The sequence below is a fragment of the Austrofundulus limnaeus genome, unplaced genomic scaffold (genome assembly GCF_001266775.1).
Source record: "Austrofundulus limnaeus strain Quisiro unplaced genomic scaffold, Austrofundulus_limnaeus-1.0 Scaffold1414, whole genome shotgun sequence".
NCBI classification, from domain to species: domain Eukaryota; kingdom Metazoa; phylum Chordata; class Actinopteri; order Cyprinodontiformes; family Rivulidae; genus Austrofundulus; species Austrofundulus limnaeus.
Window position 1 is genome coordinate 12,956 of NW_013953816.1, and position 24,048 is coordinate 37,003.

General features: G+C 39.4%; 1 protein-coding gene across 3 annotated transcripts; it reads right to left on the reverse strand.

Annotated features, from left to right (window-relative positions):
• Positions 1-1,437: 1,437 nt before the first annotated feature.
• On the reverse strand, positions 1,438-24,023 carry LOC106535321 (CREB-regulated transcription coactivator 1). 3 transcript variants are annotated; one of them, XM_014032298.1, is made up of 14 exons: positions 23,861-24,023; positions 20,780-20,896; positions 20,200-20,325; positions 18,953-19,014; positions 18,613-18,707; positions 18,028-18,113; positions 17,901-17,944; positions 17,319-17,542; positions 14,978-15,129; positions 14,662-14,892; positions 12,640-12,726; positions 8,915-9,001; positions 8,648-8,822; positions 1,438-5,503 (listed from the first exon to the last, which is right to left on the reverse strand). In XM_014032298.1, the coding sequence occupies exons 1-14, from the start codon at positions 23,984-23,986 to the stop codon at positions 5,298-5,300; spliced, it is 1,818 nt and encodes a 605-aa protein (XP_013887752.1). In that variant the 5' UTR covers positions 23,987-24,023; the 3' UTR covers positions 1,438-5,297. The 3 variants fall into 3 exon arrangements, with proteins under 3 accessions (XP_013887752.1, XP_013887751.1, XP_013887753.1); XM_014032297.1 differs by having other exon boundaries at positions 1,438-5,509; XM_014032299.1 differs by lacking the exon at positions 12,640-12,726 and having other exon boundaries at positions 1,438-5,509.
• Positions 24,024-24,048: the final 25 nt, after the last annotated feature.

Consider the following 24,048-nt stretch of genomic DNA (forward strand, 5'->3'; position numbering starts at 1 on the left):
ATCCATCAGATGTTTTCTACCTGGAAAGTTTGGAGGATAAAAGGAAAGTACCGAAGCCAGTAGGAGAGGATTTAAGAACGGATTTAAACCCGGTGAGCTTTTCATGTAGGACTGAAGAGTAACGTGATAGTTGGAGCATCGGAGTGCATCGATCTTCCCACCATCCTAAGGTCCCCAGTCAATAAAAATAAAAATAATAATTTAAAATAATAATAATAATAATAATAATAATAATAATACATAGAGATTCCAACAGGACAGTTAAAGTGGACCAATTTCAATTGAAAAACAAATGTATTGTTTTTGCTTTTAAGAATAATCTGCAGCCTCCAATCAGTTCTGGGTAACATGGGAACATAAGATACGCAGTAATAGAATTAAGTTATATTACAGTATTTTGCATGTGTTTTATGTTAATTAGACTTCCTGAAGGGAATAATTTTTTTCTTTCACTTTAACCAGTATTTGATATTTTAGACATGAAAAAGGTGTGAAACGCTCCAAATGCTAAACTTGTGTGATTTCCCTATGTAGTTACGGAAATCTGGAGTTCATTTTCTGTCTAAAATTGCAAAGAATTTTTACGCCTTGTCCCTTAACCCAGTGATTCCCAACCAGGGGTACGTGTACCCCTTGGGGTACGCAAGCACATTACATAGGGTACCTGGAAAAATTTCCCAGATGTGTAAAATAAAAATAAAAATAGGACAGGGATATATGTAGGGCCCTATGATTTCCACAATGTGGAAAATGGAATCAAGGAATCACGAAACTGACACAGGAATGGAATCCAGTAGAAAACGCAGAATCTCACAGAATTTTCTCATTTGGGGTTTTTGATGTATTTTGGATGCTGCTGTTTTCTGCACCTGCCATTACCTGGTTTATTTATTTAATTACCTATTCACTTTCAAGGCAACGTATTTATCTTTATTTTTAATTTGAGTTGAAAAAAATTCAGAAAATTAAACATTCTAGGGTGTTACAGTAAATAAATAATTTTCTTTTAATAATCAGCTGTTGTACATTATAGTTTTGGAGAATCATCATTACGTTTGACAGAGGGGGTACTAGTGGTATGACAAAATGGCTCAGGGGCTACACAAGTCTAAAAAGGTTGGGAACCACTGCCTTAACCCACAAAATTAAGATGACGTCCAACGTCCTCATCACAGAAGTTGTGTTTAAAGTTAAACTGCATGTCTTTGCTGCATTGCACACTGGGGAAGGTGTAGTGAACCTTTCAGTGGTAAACTGCAAATATAAAAAAGGAAAATGTGCAACTGATGCATTCCTGCTGACCTGACCGTGATGCTCTCTGCTACTTTCAAAACACAAGAACCTAAGTTGCACTGGAGTAAGCCCTTTCTAATTTTGCATCTTCTAAAATCTTAACACATTTGAAAACGAACAAAAACAAAAAACAAAACAAAACGATAAGCCACAGTATAGTTTACAAAACAAAATAGAGAATCCATCTGTTTGTATACATCACAATATATCTGGTGTTGAAACAGTCAGCATTCACATCGGGCAGAGCCGTCCCCGCTCAAACGCCGGGGAGTCACAAGTAAAGTGCAAAGCAACAAGTGGACTAAACATTGCACAAAAAAACAGGGGAAGGAAAAAAAATAATCAACCAAGCAGTTCACTTTACCCAACCCAGAACCTGACATGATAGGCAAAAACAGAAAGAAAAAAAAAATCACATCTGTCTTAAAACACACTCCACTTGAGCATAGCAAGATCCTGTACATAACATGAGATAAGAACCTGTTGAATGTGTCTGTCATGTCATGCAGTTGACTGCATAATGCAGAGGGTTTAAAGGTCCACAAATGCAAACAATCAGTGCACGTGCCGAACTGCAGCCGTTACATGACAGGGCCTTCTGTTTGTAGTCAGGAAAGACAACAGGTTGAGCTGGCAGAGGAGGGACCGAATCGGCTGCAGGGTCTTTTTTTTTTTAATGAAATGGTTTCCATGGTACGCAGAGATGCTACAGTAGGAAGAAGAGCGGAACGAGCAACAGTCTGTTTCTTCAGAGGAGGAGGAGGAGGGGCCAGGGGACTGCAGAGCCGAGCGAGGAAGCCTGGTCCGACCGTAACGMGACCAGACGCACCGAACTTTGGCTCATTTGGCTAAAACTAGGACAAGAGAAGTTACATTCTTTTATCATTCGTGAAGTAGCATTGTACAGAGACGGAGGTAACGGAGTCAATTAACAGGAGTTCACTGTTGCACAGGAGAAACCCACACATGCATCCCTTTAGACTTGGTGATAGTGTTTATGTTACACAAATCAAACCTGCAGAGCTATAGAAGGCCTTCGTTTAGAGGTCTGGACTGTCAGCGTAGTCATGCATTTTGTTTCAGCTATAGTATGTACAGAGTCTGAACTCGTCTTCAGCGAGGATGAGAGAAAGGAAATGACAGGAAAGCTCCAACCGCCGGCAACACAACGGTAAAGTCTGAACAGAACGCTGTTCTCTTTTTTTCTCTCTCTCCCTCTCTCGAAGGTACAAAAAACCTTTTGTAAACAAACAAAAATCTGCAGATATTTTTCAGAGACTTAAAGAAAAAATCCAACAAAACTGATGGGGATTCAGTAACGGGTGAAGTATTGTACACTTTGGGCTATTTTTGATGCGTTTCTGCATCACTAATCTTCATTTTTTTTTTAAGTTTTAAAATACCATTTTGGGGAAAGGATTTGTAAAAACAGAACAAATTAGGAAAATTAAAAAGGTCAAACATCTAAGAACAGCTGGATTTATCTTCGTTCACTAACGGAAAAGAAAAAAGCAGAATTCCAGTCACTGATTGTCATATCGCCACCACAACGCTCAACATCCTGCACTCATCATCTACTTTACATTTTCTACAATAAATCTATTAGTTGAGCAATAATGTGGCACACTACAGATAACTTCCACGATACAAAATGCCATCAAAGTGACATTAAATAAAAAGAAAAGTAGCCCATAATGGCAGCACATCTTTTTTGTTTGTTTTTGTAGTTCTCATATGAGGTTACATTTCTGAGCAACATGCAGGGTTTAGCTATAAAAACACCTTTTTTTCATTAACAGTTTAACAAGAATAAATCCAGCAGATTTTGTGAACAATGTTGGATTTTTTCTTTAAGAATATTATTTTTTTTTCTGTTTAATTTTGTCATCTCATTTGCATAGGAACCACAGGTGTATCGAAGGCAAACAAAACCGCTGATGAAGCCGCTGCAGCAAACAGTGAACGCTTCAACCCAAACAAACTGCAGGAGGTACAAAACATAAAAAAAAAACATAACTGGATCCCATCCAAGAGGCTTCCCCATCAGCGCTTTAGCAAAGTAAAAATATTAGTACATGTGCACACAAATATTACAGTATACCATAAATGATCCCACGTTAACTACACAAGCCTCTCAGGGAAACTCTGACAAAAAGGCTGAGGCAGATTTTTTTTCTTTTAGCAATTTTTTTTTGGCACAGAGTGAAGTTACTGAAGTTTTGRGAGTTTTAAAATTTGAATGACGAAGATCAGGTCATTAAGACGATTGTGTGTAAACAGTTTTGGTTTGTAAGTTGGTGATTTTCCTGCTTTTTGGCCGTTAGTGTTGCTTACAAAACTGAACAAAGAGGCAAATCTTAATGCACATAACAAAAAATAAACTTWTATCTTTTCTTAAAGTGAACTTTTGTTTATAGACATTCTCCAATACTGTGATTTCTTTTAAATAAACTCTTCTTTAAAGTCTTAAGATTGCACCAGATGATCCAAATAACCTGTTAACGGCTCATTTAATAAGCAATAACTACATTAAAAGGTTACTTGCATTTTTGTCAGACTCCCTGCAAAGGAGCAAAAAGCTTCCCCATAATTGCCCTCTTTAAATACTTTAAATCCGCCTCAACATCTTTTATTTTTTTCCATTTTGCTGTTGCTCCACTTCAATAAACAAAACAAAACAAAAAAACAACAATTTGGCTATAGACTGTACCGCTACAAAATACAGTACACTGATTTGTCAAACCTCACGTAACAAAAGCACAGAGACTAAAAGTTTCCCTTAAATACAGGAAAGTTAGGAAAATACGCTGTTACACCAAACACTTACGTAGAACAGTAGAATTTTACTGTAAGGCAAAATCAGGTGATTTCACAGTGACGACCTAAAAAACATTAAGATTTTAGTGTTTTCTGGTTTAAAAGCAACTGCCTTCTTCCCAAGGAAAGGCGGTTTCTAAATAAATAAATAAATAAATAAATAAATAAATAAATAAATATGCATTTTAGCTTTGAATTGGCAGAAATTAATTTAGATGCTATTCTCTTTGTTCTGGTTAAATAAAAATACCTGATTACTTTTTTCCAGAAAGCGTTAATTCCGGTAGCATAACGTTAATCAACTTCTTGAGCACGCAACTTTTTCTGAAGTGACGCGAAAAAAAAAACTGAGATTTGGATTTGCCCGTTAAGAGCTGCAGCACATCAACATCCGAGAATGGCACATCGAACACCGAAGAGCAACTATGGGGGACGTTTTACACTCCTTCGTTAACCAAGTAAAGCTTACAAAAAACACATARAAGTACGTTGGTAATAATAAACACAATTACACCAGTGAAATCTTACACTACTCTTACAGATGTTTTGGCATCAAAATTTAAGTTATGAAACGAAATATAAAAAAATCTTTAAACAAATAAATAAATAAACATATAAATATGTGAAGCATTAAAAACATACAGTACAAGATGAAAATAACATTTGGTTGTCAAAAATAAAGCTTTGAGCATGAAATAGAAAGTTGTTACTCTGTGATGGAATTTCATCGCGGGGCAGCGAGCGAAACCGGCTACGTTGTTGTTGTTTTTTTTTCTCCCTCTTTTAGACATAGCCATAAAAATGATTCAACTCAGTGTTTTAGCAGCTTTCTGCTACAAGCAAATGTGAATAAAAGAAATGTGGATATGAAAAAAGCTATCAAATGTGTGTTTTCGTAATATGTGGCAATTAATGGAACACTGTAAACACAGTAGGCTAGCAAAAGCGCTGAGCGACCATTTTTCTTCAAAACGACAGCGAGGCCATTCCATGGCGAGCCACTGGGGGTCTTTTTACTCGTCGTCTTATGGTGGAGATTCGTTTCGAAGGGTCAAACACCTGGACAGCCATGCAACAAGGGAGAGGGTTCATCCGGCCCTTAATTTCTCTTCATTCACAAGTTAGTGTGTGTTATTTTTTTTCCCCCATCTTCTCACTTAGCTCCGAACGTCAGTCAGCTCGTCGTGTTACAGTCTGTCCATCCTGAACGTGTCCTCGGTGGCGGGGTCGGTCAGCACCATGTCGGGGTCGTTGAGCATGTGCAGTCCGTCCAGAGTGAGCGGGTCGATCTTCAGCTCGTCCAGAGGAAACTGAGAGTCTGCGTCAAAGCTCACGTCACCAACGCCCACCAGAGAGTTGGTCAGCTCTTTGGAGAGACTTGGCGGAGATTCACCTGTGACTGAGGAACGTGACATCTGAGAAACTCAGCCAGGCTTGGCAACAATCACATCAGTATTTGCTAGGCTAGGCTACGTTCACACTGCAGGTAAATGCAACCCAAATCTGATTTTTGTATGGCAGTCTGAACGTGACAAGTCCTATTTTTTTTTTCACGTCCGACKCATGCCTTTTCAGGTTGTGGTACTAAATCAGATAAATATCTGATTAGAGGTGTAAATAAATATTGATGCACTGAAATATCGCAATATTTCATTTCCCCAATATTGTACTGATTCTCTAAAGCCCTGTATTGACAACTGTTCATCTGGGCGGCTGTGGTGGAGTGGTGAAGGGAGTGGTCCTGGAACCGGAAGGTTGTCGGTTCGATCCCCCGTTCAGCCGTTTCAGTCACTTGGGCAAGACACTCAAGTCAGTCTGCCCCAGGGCAGCTGTGGCTACAATGTAGTTTACTTATCATCAGTGTGTGAATGTGTGTGTGAATTAGGCATGGGCATGGGATGGTATGAAATTATGACAGTATGATAACCTTGGGCAAAAATATCACAGTTTCGCAGTTTGACGGTATTATGATTACAGCTCTAAAAATTTTGTTTTGAAATTTTTATTTAAAAACAAAAAAAGAAAAATAACTTTTCTTTTATCATATTCAACTTTAATTATCTTTGGAAGCTGTTTTTAGATCTCAGATGTGTTATGCTGAAATTTTATTTACCTGTGTGCTTTTATACTTGTGATTTTTAGCACCAATTAGATTATCCTGATAAAATTTATATCTACAATAATAGGATAACTGCTTTTCCACTGCTTTATTAGTTAAGATGAATCAGTGTATACTGCACAATAAGTCTTTTTATGGAAGTAACGTATCACGTTGGGAGTTTTTATTGTGTTTTAAATTTCAAAAGGGTTTTTGACGTAAAGATTATATAATTATATGCACACAGAAACTAGAAATCACAACTATGAATGCGTGTTTATGAAACGCACATTCAGCTAACGAACTGCTCGGCTAAAGGAGGCATTCAGTTTTATCACCTTTCACTTAAAACTTATCAAATAATCCAACAACTCAAACAGTTTTGCAGACAAGCTGTGATCATTCCTTTCAAGATGGCATGACCTTTACCTAGAGCTGTGATCACGTGTTACCTCTACGGTCCACATTGCTGTCGTCTTTACAGCATCCTAAGTGTTTTCATATAGATGGCTTTATTATTTTAGACAGGAGTAAAGTTTGGGGAACTCTGTTCTTCAACCACCATCACACAACCCTCGCAGAGCTGAGCAGAGTGCTGCTGACAGGCAGTCTGCTGCGGGAGTGCGCGGGGGAAAGTCTGCAGCTTAACAGACCCGAGGAAAAATAAACAAAAAACGCTTTCCGTTCTGTCATACAGTAGACAGAATGACAGATCGTATGACAGAAAAATTTAGTGGTTTTCAAACCGTGACTTTTTCAAAAAATTGTTCAAAAAATAAAATGCTGCATTGGAGCAGCTGGAAAGGCAGGTTCAAACGTAAACAGTGTCAGTTAATTATTTAATTGGCTCTGATTGCACAGCAAGTTCAGAATCCACACGCTAACATGTAGCGTCCATGTTTACTTCTGTGAACGAGCTGAATGTGATGTTACTTTCTGCACATACAGGTTGCATCAGTGTGATGGAGAGWTCACACTGGAGTCTGATGGGAGTCACGTTTAAGATATAATGTTATTGAGCATTAAGACCTACAGTGTGAACGTAGCTATCGTTTAAGAAAATGTGGCCCATAAAACCCTTCATGTTGTAGGAGACATATCACACTTTTAAATCCACACTTTTTCCACATTTAAATCATTCAATTAAGGTGTAGAAAAGTTGAACTGAATGTCTGAATTCGTACTTATTGTAACTCCACAAGCCCCTCTTTCACTCCTTTTCTGAGGTGCGTTTCAGATCAACTCGTTTCGTATAGCAGCGCATAAAACAGTAAACTTTACAAATTGTAAACAAATTGTCTTTTTTTTTTTATTAAATAAATATGTCAACAAGGGAAGACTTGTCCATCCAGCCTCACATGTTGGAACCAGATTCTGACCCAGGGCCAGAGGAGAATGAAGACCACAAAATTGTAGTTCGTAAGTCCAAACCATATTTGGRAGTTCTGTCGCAAATTCTGTGACGTAATAGTTAGGAAAATGAGAAATGAGAGAATTTAACGGGTTGAAAAATACGACACAAAAGAATATAAAGATATCTATAGAGAACTGGGAGACATTAAATTTAACATTTTCTGCACTCCTAAAGACCAGGGTTCATGCATGTTTCAGTAAGTTAAATTTAAGACCTTCTAAAGACCTTTTAAGACCATTAGTAATGACATTTAAGACCAAATCGACGCATTAACGGAAACATTCAAATGGTCCCAGAAATTTTATAATAGAAACTTTTTATTGCTATCTATTTGGTTATTAAAAAATATTTAATTTTAATTCAAGAACACTAAATTATTTGAATGAAACGGTCATATCTGACTGCTATGAACCGCTTTCAACAGAGTGAAAAAATCACTGATATCAAGTCAAGTCTCATTGAAAATACACTTTCCCATGTTTAAAGAACAAGCAGTGGACATGACTGAACTTCTGTTTTTTGAGCAGGTAAATAAGTCACTCTATGTGGGGGGTTGTAGCGGCAAAGAGGTCATAAACATGGACGTAAACTGTGCCATTTTTGCCTGCAGTTATCAGGGGATTTGTGGTTTAATCATGACCAGTAGCAAACTTAGCTCTTCATGAAGACAGATCGTGTCAACCTCTGATTACGACTCTTAACTTTCTTTATTTATGCAGCCAACGGTTCTCAGGAATGATCAAAAGTAGAAAACATTAAGACTTGACAAAATTCAATTTAAGACCTTGGATGAAAATCTGGGCGTTTTTAAGAGTTTTTTAGGCCTAAAATTTTGATTTTCAAATTTTAGACTTTTTTAGACTTTTTAAGACCCGGCACGAACCCTGAAGACTCCAAGTGCATAACAAAATGCAGTTAATGGTTAAAAAAAGTGGATTTTGAATGATATGTCCCCTTTAAATGCTGCTTTATAAAAAAAAACCTGCTGTGTAACGATGTAAAGACAGCGTCAGTGGTTCGACTACCTGTTAGGATGATGTTTGGGATGTTGCCATGGCTGCTGTAGTTGAGCTGCTGTGAGTCCTGTAGGCTGCTCCCAGTGAGGCCCATCATGGCTGCCTGTGTGTAGTTGAGGGTGGAGCACTGGTTGAACAGGCTGGAGGAGCTGATGGGACTTTCGATCATGTTGAACTGCTCGAGCTGAGAAAAAAAATTATTAAATCGTCAACCAGCAGAGTCAGAAACAACTGGAGGAAAACATCCCTTCTCTTATTGTTTCTGCCTTCTGTTACCTGGTGGGAAAGCGCGTTGGTCTGCCTCGACGCCAGCTGCTGTTCATAGAAGGAGTCACCAAAAATGCTGCCCACCACAGGAATGTGCTGACGGATGAGAAAATTTTGAGAAAATCCTAATAAAATGGAATGAATGTTTCGACAAAGACTAACTAAAACCCAAAGAAAACACGATCAAACTGAGCTGTGAATTAAAACAAATAGTTTTCACCATCGGGGCTGCTGCTGTGGTATTACTTACCAAATAATCACTGTCTCTGGATGGTTCTAATTTAATAAACATTTGATGTTTTAAATCAAAACAGAGGAATAAAATAAGATGAACAAGAGGTGGCTGCCCCGTTCGTGAAGCAACAAACAAATTTGCTCACTGACGTGAACCTGGTTTGTTATTCTACATACTGTCTGTGTTATGATCATGAGAACACTTAACTCATCACCTCTGTGAAGTAAACAAGGCTAAACAGAGAATGTCAATAACGGAGGTGGTGGAAAAATGCCAGCATTACTCATATGTCAAATTACTGCCCAACTGTTTCCCTTCATAATGTTGTTACAGTGAAAAAGGCCTCACTGAACACTTGCTCATCACTGTGTGAATGGTTTTAAAGAGGTGGAATCCTTGTTTAATCGTCTGATACCATCTTCTACTGAACGTGTGATCAAGATTATTTTAGGAGAAAGTTATAGTTTAAAAGTAAACTCAGTCCAAGATTAACATTTAATTTGTTTTAATTGGTTTCATGTATTTGTTTTATTGTACAGTATAGTTTTAATTTTTGGTTTTGGCTTTTATTATGTACTGTGACTGTTGTGTGTTTTATTGACTGCGACTGTACAGCACTTTGGTCCTATGGTTGTTTAAGTGCTTTATAAATAAAGTTGGTATGGTAACATTTTAAAACCCATGAATGGTCAAAGCCTCCCTCATCAAGCCATGCACACAGTGAACAGTAACAGCAGTGATGAAGAAATGAGTTGTGCAGCTGATGGCTGCATGAGTGGGTGACTGCTGATACATGAGATTGATAATCCATCTGACCACTGGATTAGAGAAACACTGGAATGGCCGTCCCCTGTGCAGTCTACGCTAGTAAGATGAGAATTTGTGCCGCCATACTGAGAAGACCTTTATGTCTCAAAGTGAGCATGTTATGTCTGGCTCACATGGCAAGATTTTAAAATTGATGGCTGATTTTCAAAACCTGAGACACCCTACACATGACGATAAAAAATGGTACAACAGGTGTGGTCCTGTGTGATGTACAGCCACAAGACAACACACCACACACAAACAGATTTCACTCATCAACATTCAGGTGTCAGATGGGGAATCTTGCGAGACCTCTTGAGATCAAATGTGAGTTCAGAGTAAATAAACATGGCTGACGAGGAAGAAGCGACGGCGACAGTTTCAGGATTATTTTTAACAAAGAAAAACAAAAAGACCCCTCCAACGTCCACCGGACTTTCTGGTGCTCCATGAATGTTGTTTTCTCTTCGATGTTTTGGATTCCCCTTTGTGTTTTCGTCGCCTCACTTTTTGATTGGCTACAAGTCACATTCAACAGGCTGCGAGCTCGTTTGTCCTCAGGGGACACCACACACGCTGGAATATCGGGACAAGACAAGTTAACATGTTGAATATCCCCGATTTGAGATCAAAGCGGTCCGGATGTTTTTTTTAAATCAGACTAAATCATTCTTAACGCACAATAGATGGCACAAATATCTAGGGGTGTCCCGATCCGATATTGATGTTGGTCCAATATCAGCCAAAAAACAACTATCGGATTTTATCTGCCTGCATCTAAAATCTCTGATAAATAATCGCTCTGATAGAAGCAGTCCGTTCCACCATTTCTCTCCAGCAGTGCTTGGATCCAGCGTACAGAACCCACATGATCACAACATGATGCGCTAACAAAGTAGCAAGAAGTAGGAGCGATGTCAGCAGTACTTTCTATTTTCATCAAAAACAGAGTTGAAGCTAAGTGCAAAACTGTCACGAACAAGTTTTCCCTGGGGGCACAGAACCGTGTAGGTTTTAAACCAGAGAGACAACCAGGCTCTGCTCTCCACCCTGGCAGCAGCTATGCGGTTCGGCTCGGTCCAGTATGTCTCGATGTTTCCGCGCACAGTCGAGCTGTTTCAGAACCTCCTCTCCGGTCAGTGGTTCTATAAGCGAGGACAGCACACTTACGAATTTGACATCAGCAGAGTGCTGTCCGTGGATTAGCTCTGGGATTGATGGACAGAAGAAAGAAGAGCGCAGCTTTTGTTTCGGAATACGAGCGCGCAGTGCTAAAAACTGCTCCCTGCTGGAGCGAGAGGCTGATTTCCACATGATGCTCGGACTGTAGAAAGTGGAAATGCAGCAGTAAGAAAGGTAGCTATCAATTTAAATAACTGACTAAGTCTTACTATTTATTTTTGCTCTTGGTTGTAGAGTGATGTTTAATCTGTTTACACACTTGTTTTATTGAAGATTAAGTGCAATGATCAGGTTCAAAGGTTTTTTATTTTTTCTAAAGGAATATCTGATTCTGCACAAACAACAACAAAATCATGGATAAACTACCAGTTAGACTCCCACCCCACTGAGTGTTCAGGAGTTTTCATGTCTCTGTTGCTGCTCCTCTGTCTGTGACTCGGAGGACGTGGTCTTCACAGCGTACAGCCCATCGTGTGCCAAAAAAACTTGCAGAAAAGTTCTACTACAGGTAAATAAATAACCGCGGGGACATTGTTATGTCCTAAACTTTATGCTAGCTTCATATTTTTGGAGGACATTACTTTTAGCAAGTTTGTTGTTCGCTGTGCGGGTCACAACCACCCCCGTGTCTGGAGGTGCGCTCAGTCAAGTCCACCCGGCGTGCCTGTTACCAGGTAACGGCAGGTACAGGGAGTGGCAGTGGCCAAAAAAAGCTAATTCCGTGAGATTCCGCGTTTTACACAGAATTTCATTTTGTTTGGTCAATTCTGCGATTCCGTCCGCGTTTTCCGCATTGTGGAAATTATAGGGCCCTATGACTAGATTTTTGCACGCTGAGAGTCATTACGATAGCTTTTTAGCTTCTGTACTTTAGCACATGCTCCACACATTGACGTCTGCTCTGAGTAAACAAACAAATGCCTGGCAGGGAGGCATGTAAAGCCTGGTGGCACACGGTTGGAATTTATCGTTTTTATTGCGAGGTGACAAATTATTACCATGGTGAATGTCTTTGACGGTATATCGCACACGATAACATATCGCCCATCCCTAGCAGACATGTAAAGTACTGAGTTATTTAAAGTGCATTTACATACTGGTTAGAATAATTACAGAATTTGGTTATTTCATCTCATTAATGTTTGTTTGTCAGATTTGTGTTTTTTGTCCAGTAAAGTTGGATCTGGACTTGATGAGAAGCTCATTACAGAATCCTTGTCTTCTGTTTTCACATTATGAACAATGTATTTAGTTAGATAAAACAAGAGTTTTTGCTTATGGGATGATGAAACATCACACAGCATGTACAAGGTACTAAAAATGTGCAGCTTCCACCAGTAAACAGCACAGAATGATACACAAAAGATGTCTGCCAAAGATCTTGCCTAGTGCCATCAATGGTCATTCCAGCGTTTCTCTATTTCAGTGAGCCGGACTAGCTACAGTTAGAGTTCCCTCAGGAGCAAAGACCCGCCCCAGACAGCAGTGAGCTCAGTGGGTGGGCTCTTACTTGAGGCGAGCCTCCGGGGGAGAATCCTTGATTGGAGACTGGGGAGGTTGGAGACTGAGTGGCTGGTGAGCCAGTCTGATTGCGGTACTGTTGGAGGGAAGAGGGTTAGCTCCGCACTAAGATTCAATAAATGTTACCAACAATCTTCAAACACAAAATGAGGAAACTTTGTGGCTCACCAGTTTTTCTGTATTTGTGCAAAATATCATAAAAAAGTGTATGTTTAAGAAGCTACTATAAAGTTATTATAAAGAACGACTGGCATTTCCAATTGTCAGTAAACCATTTCCTACTTTGATGCTCACACAAATTTGCTTTAAAAATGTACAATATTAAAAGGGATCTATGATTTGTTGTTACATTAGACTTTATTTAACAAACATATATTTTAACTGTAAAATAAAGACTGTAAAAATACTGTAGGATGTTCAGTTTTTATCATTTTTAAACTAAAAATTTAAAAATATATTACACGGATGGAGCCATTTTATTTACGCACAAAGCATTCTGGGTAAATGATGACGTGGATAGGTCCTCGGTGTGAGGCTGTTAGCGAGCTATGTCCGCCCTGAAGGTTAATCTTGGACAATATCTGATGATTGGCTCTTTCAAATGAAACCAGAGAGCGTTGAAAGAGAGAATGTAGAAATGACTCAGCCTGTAACTGAAAATATAGATGGAGGACAACAGAGCTGCTTCATGGAAGAAGAAACTCAGCTTAGCCTGTTAGCTTTGGCATTAGCCCAGACGCTATCGCCTTATGATAGGTTTAATTTTAATATATATGTTTTGTCATTCCAAAACTCAATCAACCTGTGGTGAACTTTGTCTTAGTTACAGTGAACTTTTGCTGTCGTGAACTTTGCTTGTTGCTGTGCTGTTATGATCTTTCTCCAAATAGATAATGATGACTTGCAGAACACAGGAAGGAGAAATGGTCACTCGGGACTTTCTGATGCACGCCTATGGTTCCTGAAGATGCACAAGATGGACGTGGTGAAGCAGAAGAGAAAAAGACCAACTAAGCAGTGTTCAACAATTGCGCTTATGATTAATGTCTGACATGAGACTTGCACTTTTCCCCCCTTCTCTTAGGCAGTCTCATGTCCATGTAACTAGGGGCGTGAAAACTAAATAAAAGAGGGTGAACTGCAGGAAGTCCTCAGAACGTTGGGTTGGAGGTACTGAGCTGACTTCCTGTCCTGTGTCCTCCTCACTCTTGTCAAAGCTGAGTTTGACTGTCTCTTTCTTCCTTGTTTGTATTTGTAAATATTCTAGGTAATTTTTTACCTGTCACCATATATATGTATTAGCTCAACGCTACACATTCTCCTCTCATTACTGAGGTCCTCCATCCACATGACAGAGAGGGGAACACAAAAATGACTCAGTCTGRAACTGAAAATATGGATGGAGGACCTCAATTTAGCTTGTTTGTTTGTCGAGCTAGCATCGAGCTAATACATATAAGGCAGTATAGCATCGGCGCTAGCGCAAAGGCTAACAGTTGTCCTCCATCTATATTTTCAGTTACAAACTGAGTCATTTCTACCTTCTCCTCTCTGTCAACGCTCTCTGGTTTCATTTAAAAGAGTCGATCGTCAAATATTGTCCAAGATTAACCTTCAGGGTGGATATAGGTCGCTCACATCGATGAACTATCCACGTCATCATTTACCCAGAATGCTTTGCATGTAAATAAAATGGCTCCATCCATGTTAAAATATATTTTACTAAATTTACAAAACTAAACAGCGTACAGTATTTTTACAGTCTTTATTTTACAGTTAAAATAAATGTTTATCAAATAAAGTCTAATGTTACAACTAATCCTGGCTCCCTTTTAGAAAAGACCAGCCTTAAAAGTAGCAAAAAGAATGTGCCAAAGTTACTGTTAAGCACACACAGGAAGCTTTGAGAACAAAGCTGTAAAATGGGCCGAGAGTCCACAAGCGTAATAGTTGTATTTCTGTAATTAAGTTGCAACTTTTGTTCACATTTTCTTTCTTRCTTGTTTCATACCGAACTGATGCTCATGCTGGCGGTGGTCTGGCTGTCCGGGGAGGGGCTGCTTGCTGTAGCTGTCCCAGACGAGGCCGGGGTTGGCAAAGCGATCAGCTGGATGCCCTGCGGGAGGGCCTGCTGCTTCTGGAGATCACTGAGGAGCTGAGCCTGGGCCTGGGGCGTCAGCTGGTTGAACAGGGGGTACTGGGAAAGCTGCTGTTCCAGGGTTAACGTTTCTGCTGGTACAACCTACACAACAATACATGCAAACTAGCAAGTCAGAATTTCTACTCAAAACAGTGCTTTCAAGGTGACCCTTCAGACAGACATTCACCTGTGTGATGTTTATAGGTGAGGAGAGGGTGGGCGAGAGCTGCTGTGGAGACTGCTGGAGGTGGAGGTCAGAGGTGAGGGTGAGCGGCATCACAGGTGGCTGTCTGCGCTGAGCTGTTACAGTCATGGTGGGCTGAGAGGAGGCGGGGATTCCTGAGGAGAAATTAACACAAACATGACTGATTTTCTTCTGTAGGTCAGAATAAACCGTCAAATAAGTCAGGGATGTAAGAGGAATAAGATAGAAAGAGCAAACAATCACAACCACAGAGTAATAAAACTAATTAGTTTGACTTTTTCTTAGTTATATTTTACTTCCAGTTAAATATCTTGCTCAACCATCTTATGCGTGTGTCTGTCATGTGAACACCATTACCAGGCTCCTCCTCCAGAGGGAAGCACCCAGGAGGCATCCTAATAAGATGCCCGAACCACCTCAGCTGACTCCCTTTAATGTGGAGGAGCAGCAGCTTTGCCACCCAAGGGAAAAGGCCCATTACAACCTTTTGGTCCATATGTGAGGGTTGCAAAGTAAACAGAGCAGCCAATCAAGAACTTGTTCTTTAAGCTCAGTTCTTTCTTCACCATGACCTCATTACTGCCACCCTGATCCTTCGATGCATCTCTGCTATCACTTGTGAACATACTTGAACTCCTGTTTGGGGGAAGAGACTCATGAGCTCACACCAGCAGATGACATCCGGTGAGTCAGATTCTAATACAGCGAAGAACTTTTGACGTCGGGCCAAACTGACCAAGTGTTCAGAAAGTAAATAATAGGCAACTAGAAACTCCAGCCGTGCACTTATTCTAGGGGAAGCTGGCCTACGGTAGAAATTTATACTCTACTGTCCTATCGTAATTACGTCATCGCACCTGTGTCAACAGGGCTGCGAGTGCAGAGACAACTGAGCAGGAGTTCGAAATATAATGAAGAAATTCTAGCATTTTAAAACACGTATAGAGAGAATAAATCCTCAAAATTTCCTCCTCCAGCTGTAGAAAAGTTATGTCGTGTCGCAGGATCATTTCCTCCCTCCCTCTCCTTTCCTCTCCTCCCGCTGCACGTCACGCAGAGCGAAGCTTTAACAACTGTAGTTTTTCACACCCAATTGTCGGAGAAAAAAATGTTTTTTTTAATGTGTTGTTATTACCCACAGAGATTATTTTTAAAAAAAAGACGTGGACGTTCGTTCAGTCGTAAATCCATCTTGCTAATGTAAAGTTGACTTCTGCTCTAATGATGAAGATGATGAAGATGAGTGCGCAGCAGAGCAGCAGCTGATAAGTTCAGCAGGCAGAAGCTCATTGTTTGGCAGGCAGATATTAAAGCAAAAATGTTGGGTTTAATTAAGATTACAGTTTTCTGCAAAAAAAAGCTCTAATACGAGATAAACCGTTACCGTGAAGGGGTTCATTTTATACCATGATATGAATTTGAGGTCATACCGCCCAGCCCTAACTTATACTAAAGAAAGCATCMTATTGTAGTTATATTACACAGTTATATTAAGGATTTTATTGTTCCYTATTCTCTTAACAGAGCACGTTGCTCTCAGACTGCAGCTTTACTTGTGGTTCCTCGAGTTTCTAAAAGTAGAATGGGAGGCAGAGCTTTCAGTTATCAAGCTCCTCTCTTGTGGAACCAACTTCCAGTTTCTGTCCATGAGGCTGACACCCTGTCTACTTTTAAGATTAGACTGAAGACTTTCCTTTTTGATAAATCCTATAGTTAGACTTAGGTTTCCTGAATTATTCTTCATTTCTGCTGCTATAGACTTAGACTGCTGGAGCACAAACTGAGCCCATTTCCTCACTCTGCTGTTGTCTTTAGTCTCTCTTCTCTACGTTTGTTGCAATTATTTCTATCAATAACATGTTTTTAAGTCTCTCTTCCAGAGAAAAATACAACCGGACCAGTCATGGTTTCTTTGTGTCTCTTTTCTGTCCTCTCAAACCCAGCCGGTCGAGGCAGATGGTCATCTGTCCTGAGCCTGGTTCTGCTGGAGGTTTCTTCCTGTTAGAAGGGAGTTTTTCCTCTCTGCTACCACCAACATGCTGCTCAGGATGGGAGACTGTGACGACATGCTTCAAGTTAATCAGCTGGCTTCTTTGGATTATTCTGTTTTTTTGTACAGTGCCCTGAAACGGCATTTGTTGTGACTTGGTGATATTTAAATAAACTGAATTGAATAGTGCTGTTGACATTTTGAGAATACAGGTAATCTGCTGTACATGTTTTACTTTGACATCCTTTGTGTCTGATAAAACTTCTACTGAATTCTACTACGTATAAAATCAAATCCTCCTATTTCATCTCAACGTGAAATATCAGTTGTTACCGTGGCTGGCAGCACTGATCCCCAGGTGGGTGAGGTTTGTGGTCAGGCTGCCCGTGCTGTTGGCYGAGCTGAGAGAGGGGAAGGACACGGTGTCCTCGGGGTCGAGTGGAGTGGACAGCGGAGGAGGAAACTGGATGTTGGTCAGATCCGGCAGAGAACCACCGGTATTGTGTGCAGCTGGAACTACAGATGGGTTTAACTCCTGGTCTGGTGATGGAAATATACTAAACAAACAAATACAAAAAAAGGACAATTGTTTGGTTATTTATACAACATTATTTATTTGTTTTGTTTTTGTCTCTTGGTTGATGTCAGGATTCGAAAAACCTTTAGAAGCAGAAAAACTAAATTTAACAAAAATAAAATCACCTGACTAATGTCATTCATTTGATAAAATCCTTTTAATTTGTTTTTTTATTTGGATGTAAATCACATTTGGTCCATCACCACAGTAAATGAGTTAACGTGCCTTTCCTGCACACTTACAGCCATCTTTACTTGGARATTGTGACCTACAGGCTGCTTTTCTCCTGGGACTTTTTACATAAGTGAATAATGAAACTACAAACCAAAAAAACTCACTTGATTCCTGGGACTTCACATGTATTGGGCTTCGATGCATCATCCTACGGAGAAAATGTAAACATGAGCCACAATCCAAATACTAATGTAATGCACTTTGTGTTCCTGTACCGTCCATCAGTGGTACCTTTTTGTCATCCCACAGCTGTTTCTGAGCGTCTTTGTCGGCATCCGACTCTGAATTTTCTGTCCCGGGCACCGTTAAAAGCAGCACTAATCAAGGGAAACACAAGACCCAGAATTCTAACTAATGGAAAAGAAAAGAGTCATCAATATTTGAGCCAGTCATGCTGAAAATAGTACTGCTGTGCACCAGATTCCTACAAGTCTAAAAATAGCAAGGTGACCACCAGACAGACTGAATGGATGCCAGCTAATCTTGGCTTCATTGTATCAGAGTCTCACAAACACACACACACACACACACAAAAAAGACACAATCAATAAATAATCAGTTGTTTATCGATTTTTCTCTCGAGGTAAGTCAGCTTTATTCACAAATGTCTCCACAGCTAGGTAAGTACAGTGCGAGCATACTGAAACTCTTCTTTGGAGATCAGTATCCATTTACACCATCAATATTTTACTGTGCGTTATGATCTGCCTGTATCTGGAATCAACCCTTTTATGTCATTCGCTGTTTGCTGGCTGGGTTTGCACATGAATAAATAAATAAAAGCGTCTGTGCCTTTGCAKCTGGATGCCTCCTCACCTCGTTTAGGCTGCAGCTCCTGTGATCCTCCTGAAAACACCTCCTGGGGCTTCGGGTTCATGGRGCTCTGGTGTAAGGCGGAGTCTGAATTTGTCCTGTGCGAGTTGAAAAGAGGGCATGTGAGCAAAAGATAACTCTCTACATCATATTCATCAGAGATCACTGCCCTGTTACTGAACTTTGATATGTTGCACGATACGTGGCTGCCCTGGTTGCTAGTTGGGCTCTGACGGTTCTCTATCAACCAATCAGCACAACGACGTTTAATTTAAGAATTGTAAGTGAGGCGAGTGTGTGTGCTGGTTGTAATTTTGATGAATGGACCAGTGAGATGGCTCACCTTCTCCAGCTAGTGTCTGGCGGCGGGGAGAGGTAAACTGAGCTGTAAGGACAGCTGTCAATGTGAATCTAGTCAAGGGTAACAAAGTAGAAGATATTAAAAATATTTAGTTAATCAAAGATAATCTTTATTTCCATCCCTCTTGGCTGATTTAATCTAACACCTGACCAGTCAAAGTTGTTAACGGGATCCACAATTAGTTGTAACATTAGACTTTGTTTGATAAACATATATTTTAACTGTAAAATGAAGACTGTAAAAATACTGTAGGATATTTAGTTTTTATCATTTTTAAACTAATTTTTTTATATATTACACAGACTGAGCCATTTTATTTACATGCAAAGCATTCTGGGTAAATGATGACATGGATAGGTCCTCGGTGTGAGGCTGCTAGCGAGCTYTATCCACCCTGAAGGTTAATCTTGGACAATATCTGATGATTGGCTCTTTTAAATGAAACCAGAGAGCGTTGACAGAGAGGAGAAGGTAGAAATGACTCAGCCTGGAACTGAAAATATGGATGGAGGACAACAGAGCTGCTTCATGGAAGAGGAACCTCAGCTTAGCCTGTTAGCTTTAGAGTTAGCCCCAACACTATCACCACATATATATGTATTAGCTCAGTGCTACACATTCTCCTCTCGTCACTGAGGTCCTCCATCCACATGACAGTGAGAAACACAAAAATAACTCAGCCTGCAACAGAAAATATGGATGGAGGACCTCAGTTTAGCTTGTTAGTTTGTTGCGCTAGCGCCAAGCTAATACATATAGGGATATATAGTGTTGGCGCTAAAGCTAACAGGCTAAGCTGAGGTTCTTCTTCCATGAAGCAGCTCTGTTGTCCTCCATCCATATTTTCAGTTACAGACTGTCATTTCTACCTTCTCCTCTCTGTCAACGCTCTCTGGTTTCATTTAAAAGAGCCGATCGTCAGATGTTGTCCAAGATTAACCTTCAGGGTGGATATAYCTCACTCACACCAAGGACCTATACATGTCATCATTTACCCAGAATGCTTTGCGCGTAAATAAAATGGCTCCATCCGTGTTAAAATATATTTTGAAAAATTTCCAAAACTAAACAGCCTACAGTATTTTTACAGTCTTTATTTTACAGTTAAAATATATGTTTATCAAACAAGGTCTAATGTTACAAATAATCGTGGATCCTTTTAAACTCAGCTGTTCAAATTATTTGTCTTAGAGCAACGGCAACAGKACATGGTTCATCAAAAAGGATATCTGGCGACCGTGTTTGTCAACTGACAGAGGGCGGCGGTGAGGAGATGTGATGCGATTCCGGTCGCGGTAAACGCGGTCCACCAGCCCGTGGTGTCTGGTTGTCCGACTGGTATCCAGCACAGAGTTCTAGAGTGAACACACCAGGTGWATCAGGTTGGGAAAGCACTAAAATAAATACATAGCCAAACTTCGTATTTGAAGAAATGGTGCAAATGTGTTTGCTTCAAAATGAATCAAGCCATGGGCCCCCCAATATTGATGTTTGAGTTGGCAAATGTATTTAAAGATGGAAAGCCATGAAAAGCAATGGTGTAATTTAAAATTTAAATAACTAAATCAGAACGCTGAAGAAAAAGGAAGACCTGTAAAACATCTATTCTTCTGTCACTATAAAGCTTTGACCTACAGCCAAAGAAAAGCCGGCAAAGCCTCTAAAGAAATGTGCAAGGCCCTTTTTTAAAACTGAGTTTTCAACAATAGTTAAAACACCTATAACCCGTGTGTGTCCAACATTCACTAACAGCTGTCAGGGAAACACTGATCTACAACAAACCATTGCCGAGAGAGGCTAAGGGCTCACCTGAAAAGGCAGGTCAATGTTGCCATTCCCAATCTGATTGACATTGGGCAGTGAGCCTCCATAGTACTGTCCACGATTCTGCCCTAGTTGCAAATACTGGGTCTTCTGTAACTGCAACTGTGCAAAGTAAAATTGCATGAAAGCATGAGTGAATGATTGATCCAATACATAAAAAAGAGAGATGCTAAAAATGAATGATGTGTGCAAGTCCACAATGATGATTACTGAACTCAACTGAAAGATGTAACATGACATGACAGTCAAATGTGGCTTTTTCATGAACAATGAAGAGGCAGACAATGTAAGTTACATAATTCATAAATCTGCTGATGTGAACGACACCTGACTGGTGACTGGTGTGATTACAAATAAGACTTTTTTAATGTAACACACAAGGCAATTTCATTAACTTTGCATCTTAATACAAAAATTAGTCACAAAGTCATGTATGTAATTTAAAAAAAAAACAACAGTAATGTTTGCAGACTAAGAAAAATTGCAGTCACACTGACGATGAACAGAAGTAAAGTAACAGATGGAAGTCTGGATGGCAACACAAAGAAATCAGGCAAACACCATAAAACTGAGTAGTATCTTTTTTCCCCTCCTGCAGCAAATAACAGCTTAGACTGATGTAACCTAATGTGTGTGCATCATTTCCAGGAAACAAATCAACAATTAACAAAAACACTTCCTGGCATCATTATGGCTCACAGAGGTGAGTCAGTTTATTTATTTAGTACGTATGTTGGCATCGCTTACTTTTCATTTCTTATTTTACACACGTGCTTGAGGGTGAGTCTTTAACCATTTCTGCCACGCTAATCCAATAAAACCTTTTTCTTACTCGACTTATCTGAGCACCGGTCTCCTTAATCCTGAGCAAGGGAGCAACAATTAATACTTGTATTAAAGTTCAAAAGTTACTTCTGCAAACAAACAAAAAATACATAATTGGTTATCAAAAATAAATCTATTCAGATGCAATATGTCAGTGTCACTGTGGGCGTTTGGGTTCAGTCATTAAAGTAGAAATGGATCTGGGTTCTAAAGGGTTAAAATCAATATAATAATGAGGGAAAAAATAAATTTTATATTTAAAAATGTTTTTAACTCTTTGGGGGAAAATTATTATTTTGTATGACATTACATTATTATATACTATAGCACTCAAATTATTTCTCCACCAAAGTAATTAAACCTTAATTTTTAACAAAATGTGAAAAATGTCATTATTTACATAGATAATAATATGAAAAGATACTGGAAAGAACAAAACTGTTGCAATAGTCTATTAATAATTTATCTCAACAGTAGGGTTGGGCAATATTGGCAAAAAAAAAAAATCACGATTAATTGTGGTATTTAGCCGATAACGATTAATTTCACGATTAATCCCCTGGAGTCCCTGGACACCATTATGTCCTAGTCATATGACCAATTTAGTGGGAAAGATTTGCTCTTCATAAAAATCTGTTCCAAACTGTGTCAAAATTACAGACTTCAGACTATACATCGAATTTAAATTGTGTTGATGGATAAATAAATTACAGAACATTTTTTTTAAATATTCATCATATTTGAAGCAGAGAGGAGCACCGAGTGGTCAGTCCGCCTGGTGGCATTAATCGTATTAATCGTGAAGTGCCAAAAAATAGATTAATATTTTTCTGTCGATTAATTGCACATGATACGATTATGCCCAACCCTACTCAACAGACTAATCATTTAAATCCCACATGAAAGTTGTTGGTTAAAAACAAATCTAAAAAAAAAAAACTAGACTAATAAAACTCAACATTTTAAACAGGTATTCTTGTAAACAAAACTAGCTTGTGATAACTAGGGGGTGATAAACTGCCAAATTTCAACAAACTAGGTATCATTTTAAGTTTTTTGACAAAAATTCATCATTGTGGTTCATTTTGCCAGCATAGGTCACTTAAAAGCACACAGAACAAAATGCGTGATAAAGTGAGGAAATTTGTGTTTGGTAGATTCTTTCTTGGTTGTAACTGGTTCTTGGCAATAAATCTTGTACGCGCCTGAATGGGAACAAGTGTCAACAGTAACAACAAAATAAGATGTTTGAATGGCAGAGAAGATTTGGCAAGTTTTTCATGTTCATAACTAACATACTCAGCCTTTACTTCTCATCCCACAAATATATGTTCCCTACAAATGTGGCATCATTTAAAAGGGAATTTAACAGGATTTCCATTAAGATCAGATTTACTGCCAAGAAGCATCGTTACAACAAATAAATAATCTCCACAAATGTCCTTACTTTTTATGCTAAGTTTAAATTGCTGTATGATTTACTGCAATTCTTTGATATTGCAATGATTGATAAATTAGCACCATCGTTTACCCTGTATATAGCCCACTTTTTCTCGGAATAAAATTATTGTAAAATAATAATAATAATAATAATAATAATAATAATAATAATAAACAGAGTTGATTGGAATAGAGGGAAAAAAGAGTCAATTTCTCACATCTGCCCTAAACTTACGGTATATGGGGACACGGCTGCCTTGAAATGCGCCTACTGTGACGGGGGTGCTTTTCTCGGCACAACACCGGGGGCGGAGGGAATCCACGGCTCGTGAAGCTGGTTAACGTTTGATTGGCTAACGAAGCTGCCTTAGCCCTGCCAGAGATCTCTGTCAACGTTCGCTTTCTACTGGCCGACTGCTCTAATGTCTTATTATGCGCTGATTCGTTGCGCCTCGTAAACAAACTAAAAGGCGAGCAGCGGCAGCACGGACCAGAACAGCAGAGAGAGGGAACAGGTGCACATTATTCACAGCGAGCTAGCCAAAAAATAAACGAAATAAATAAATAAAAAGCTAAATAACGCTGCACTCGTATTCGAAAATGTATAAATAAATACAAATAAACACCAACGTGCGCATTCAGAAATGAAATTATAACGATGCTGCGCTGTTACAGTAGAAGGCGATAATGTGAACTTTTAACAATTCATCAACCTATCGTTTCAGTATCTCCGCAGTGTTGGTTTACTGCCACACAGCAGCGCCACCGAATGTAAACAGCCGGGCTGTGAGAGGCGCTTACCCGCGCGGCTCTGGTGATGTTCAGGTCCTTCATCACTTCTTCGAAGGCGGCTGTCTCTTCCGCCTGTTTCTGATTATGCAAAGCGATTTTTTCGCTAAATTTGCGAGGATTATTAGAGGACGCCATCTTTCCCTCTTCTTCTCAATGGAATGTTACGCTACGCACGGCGCGAGGGCCTCCTGTTGTCG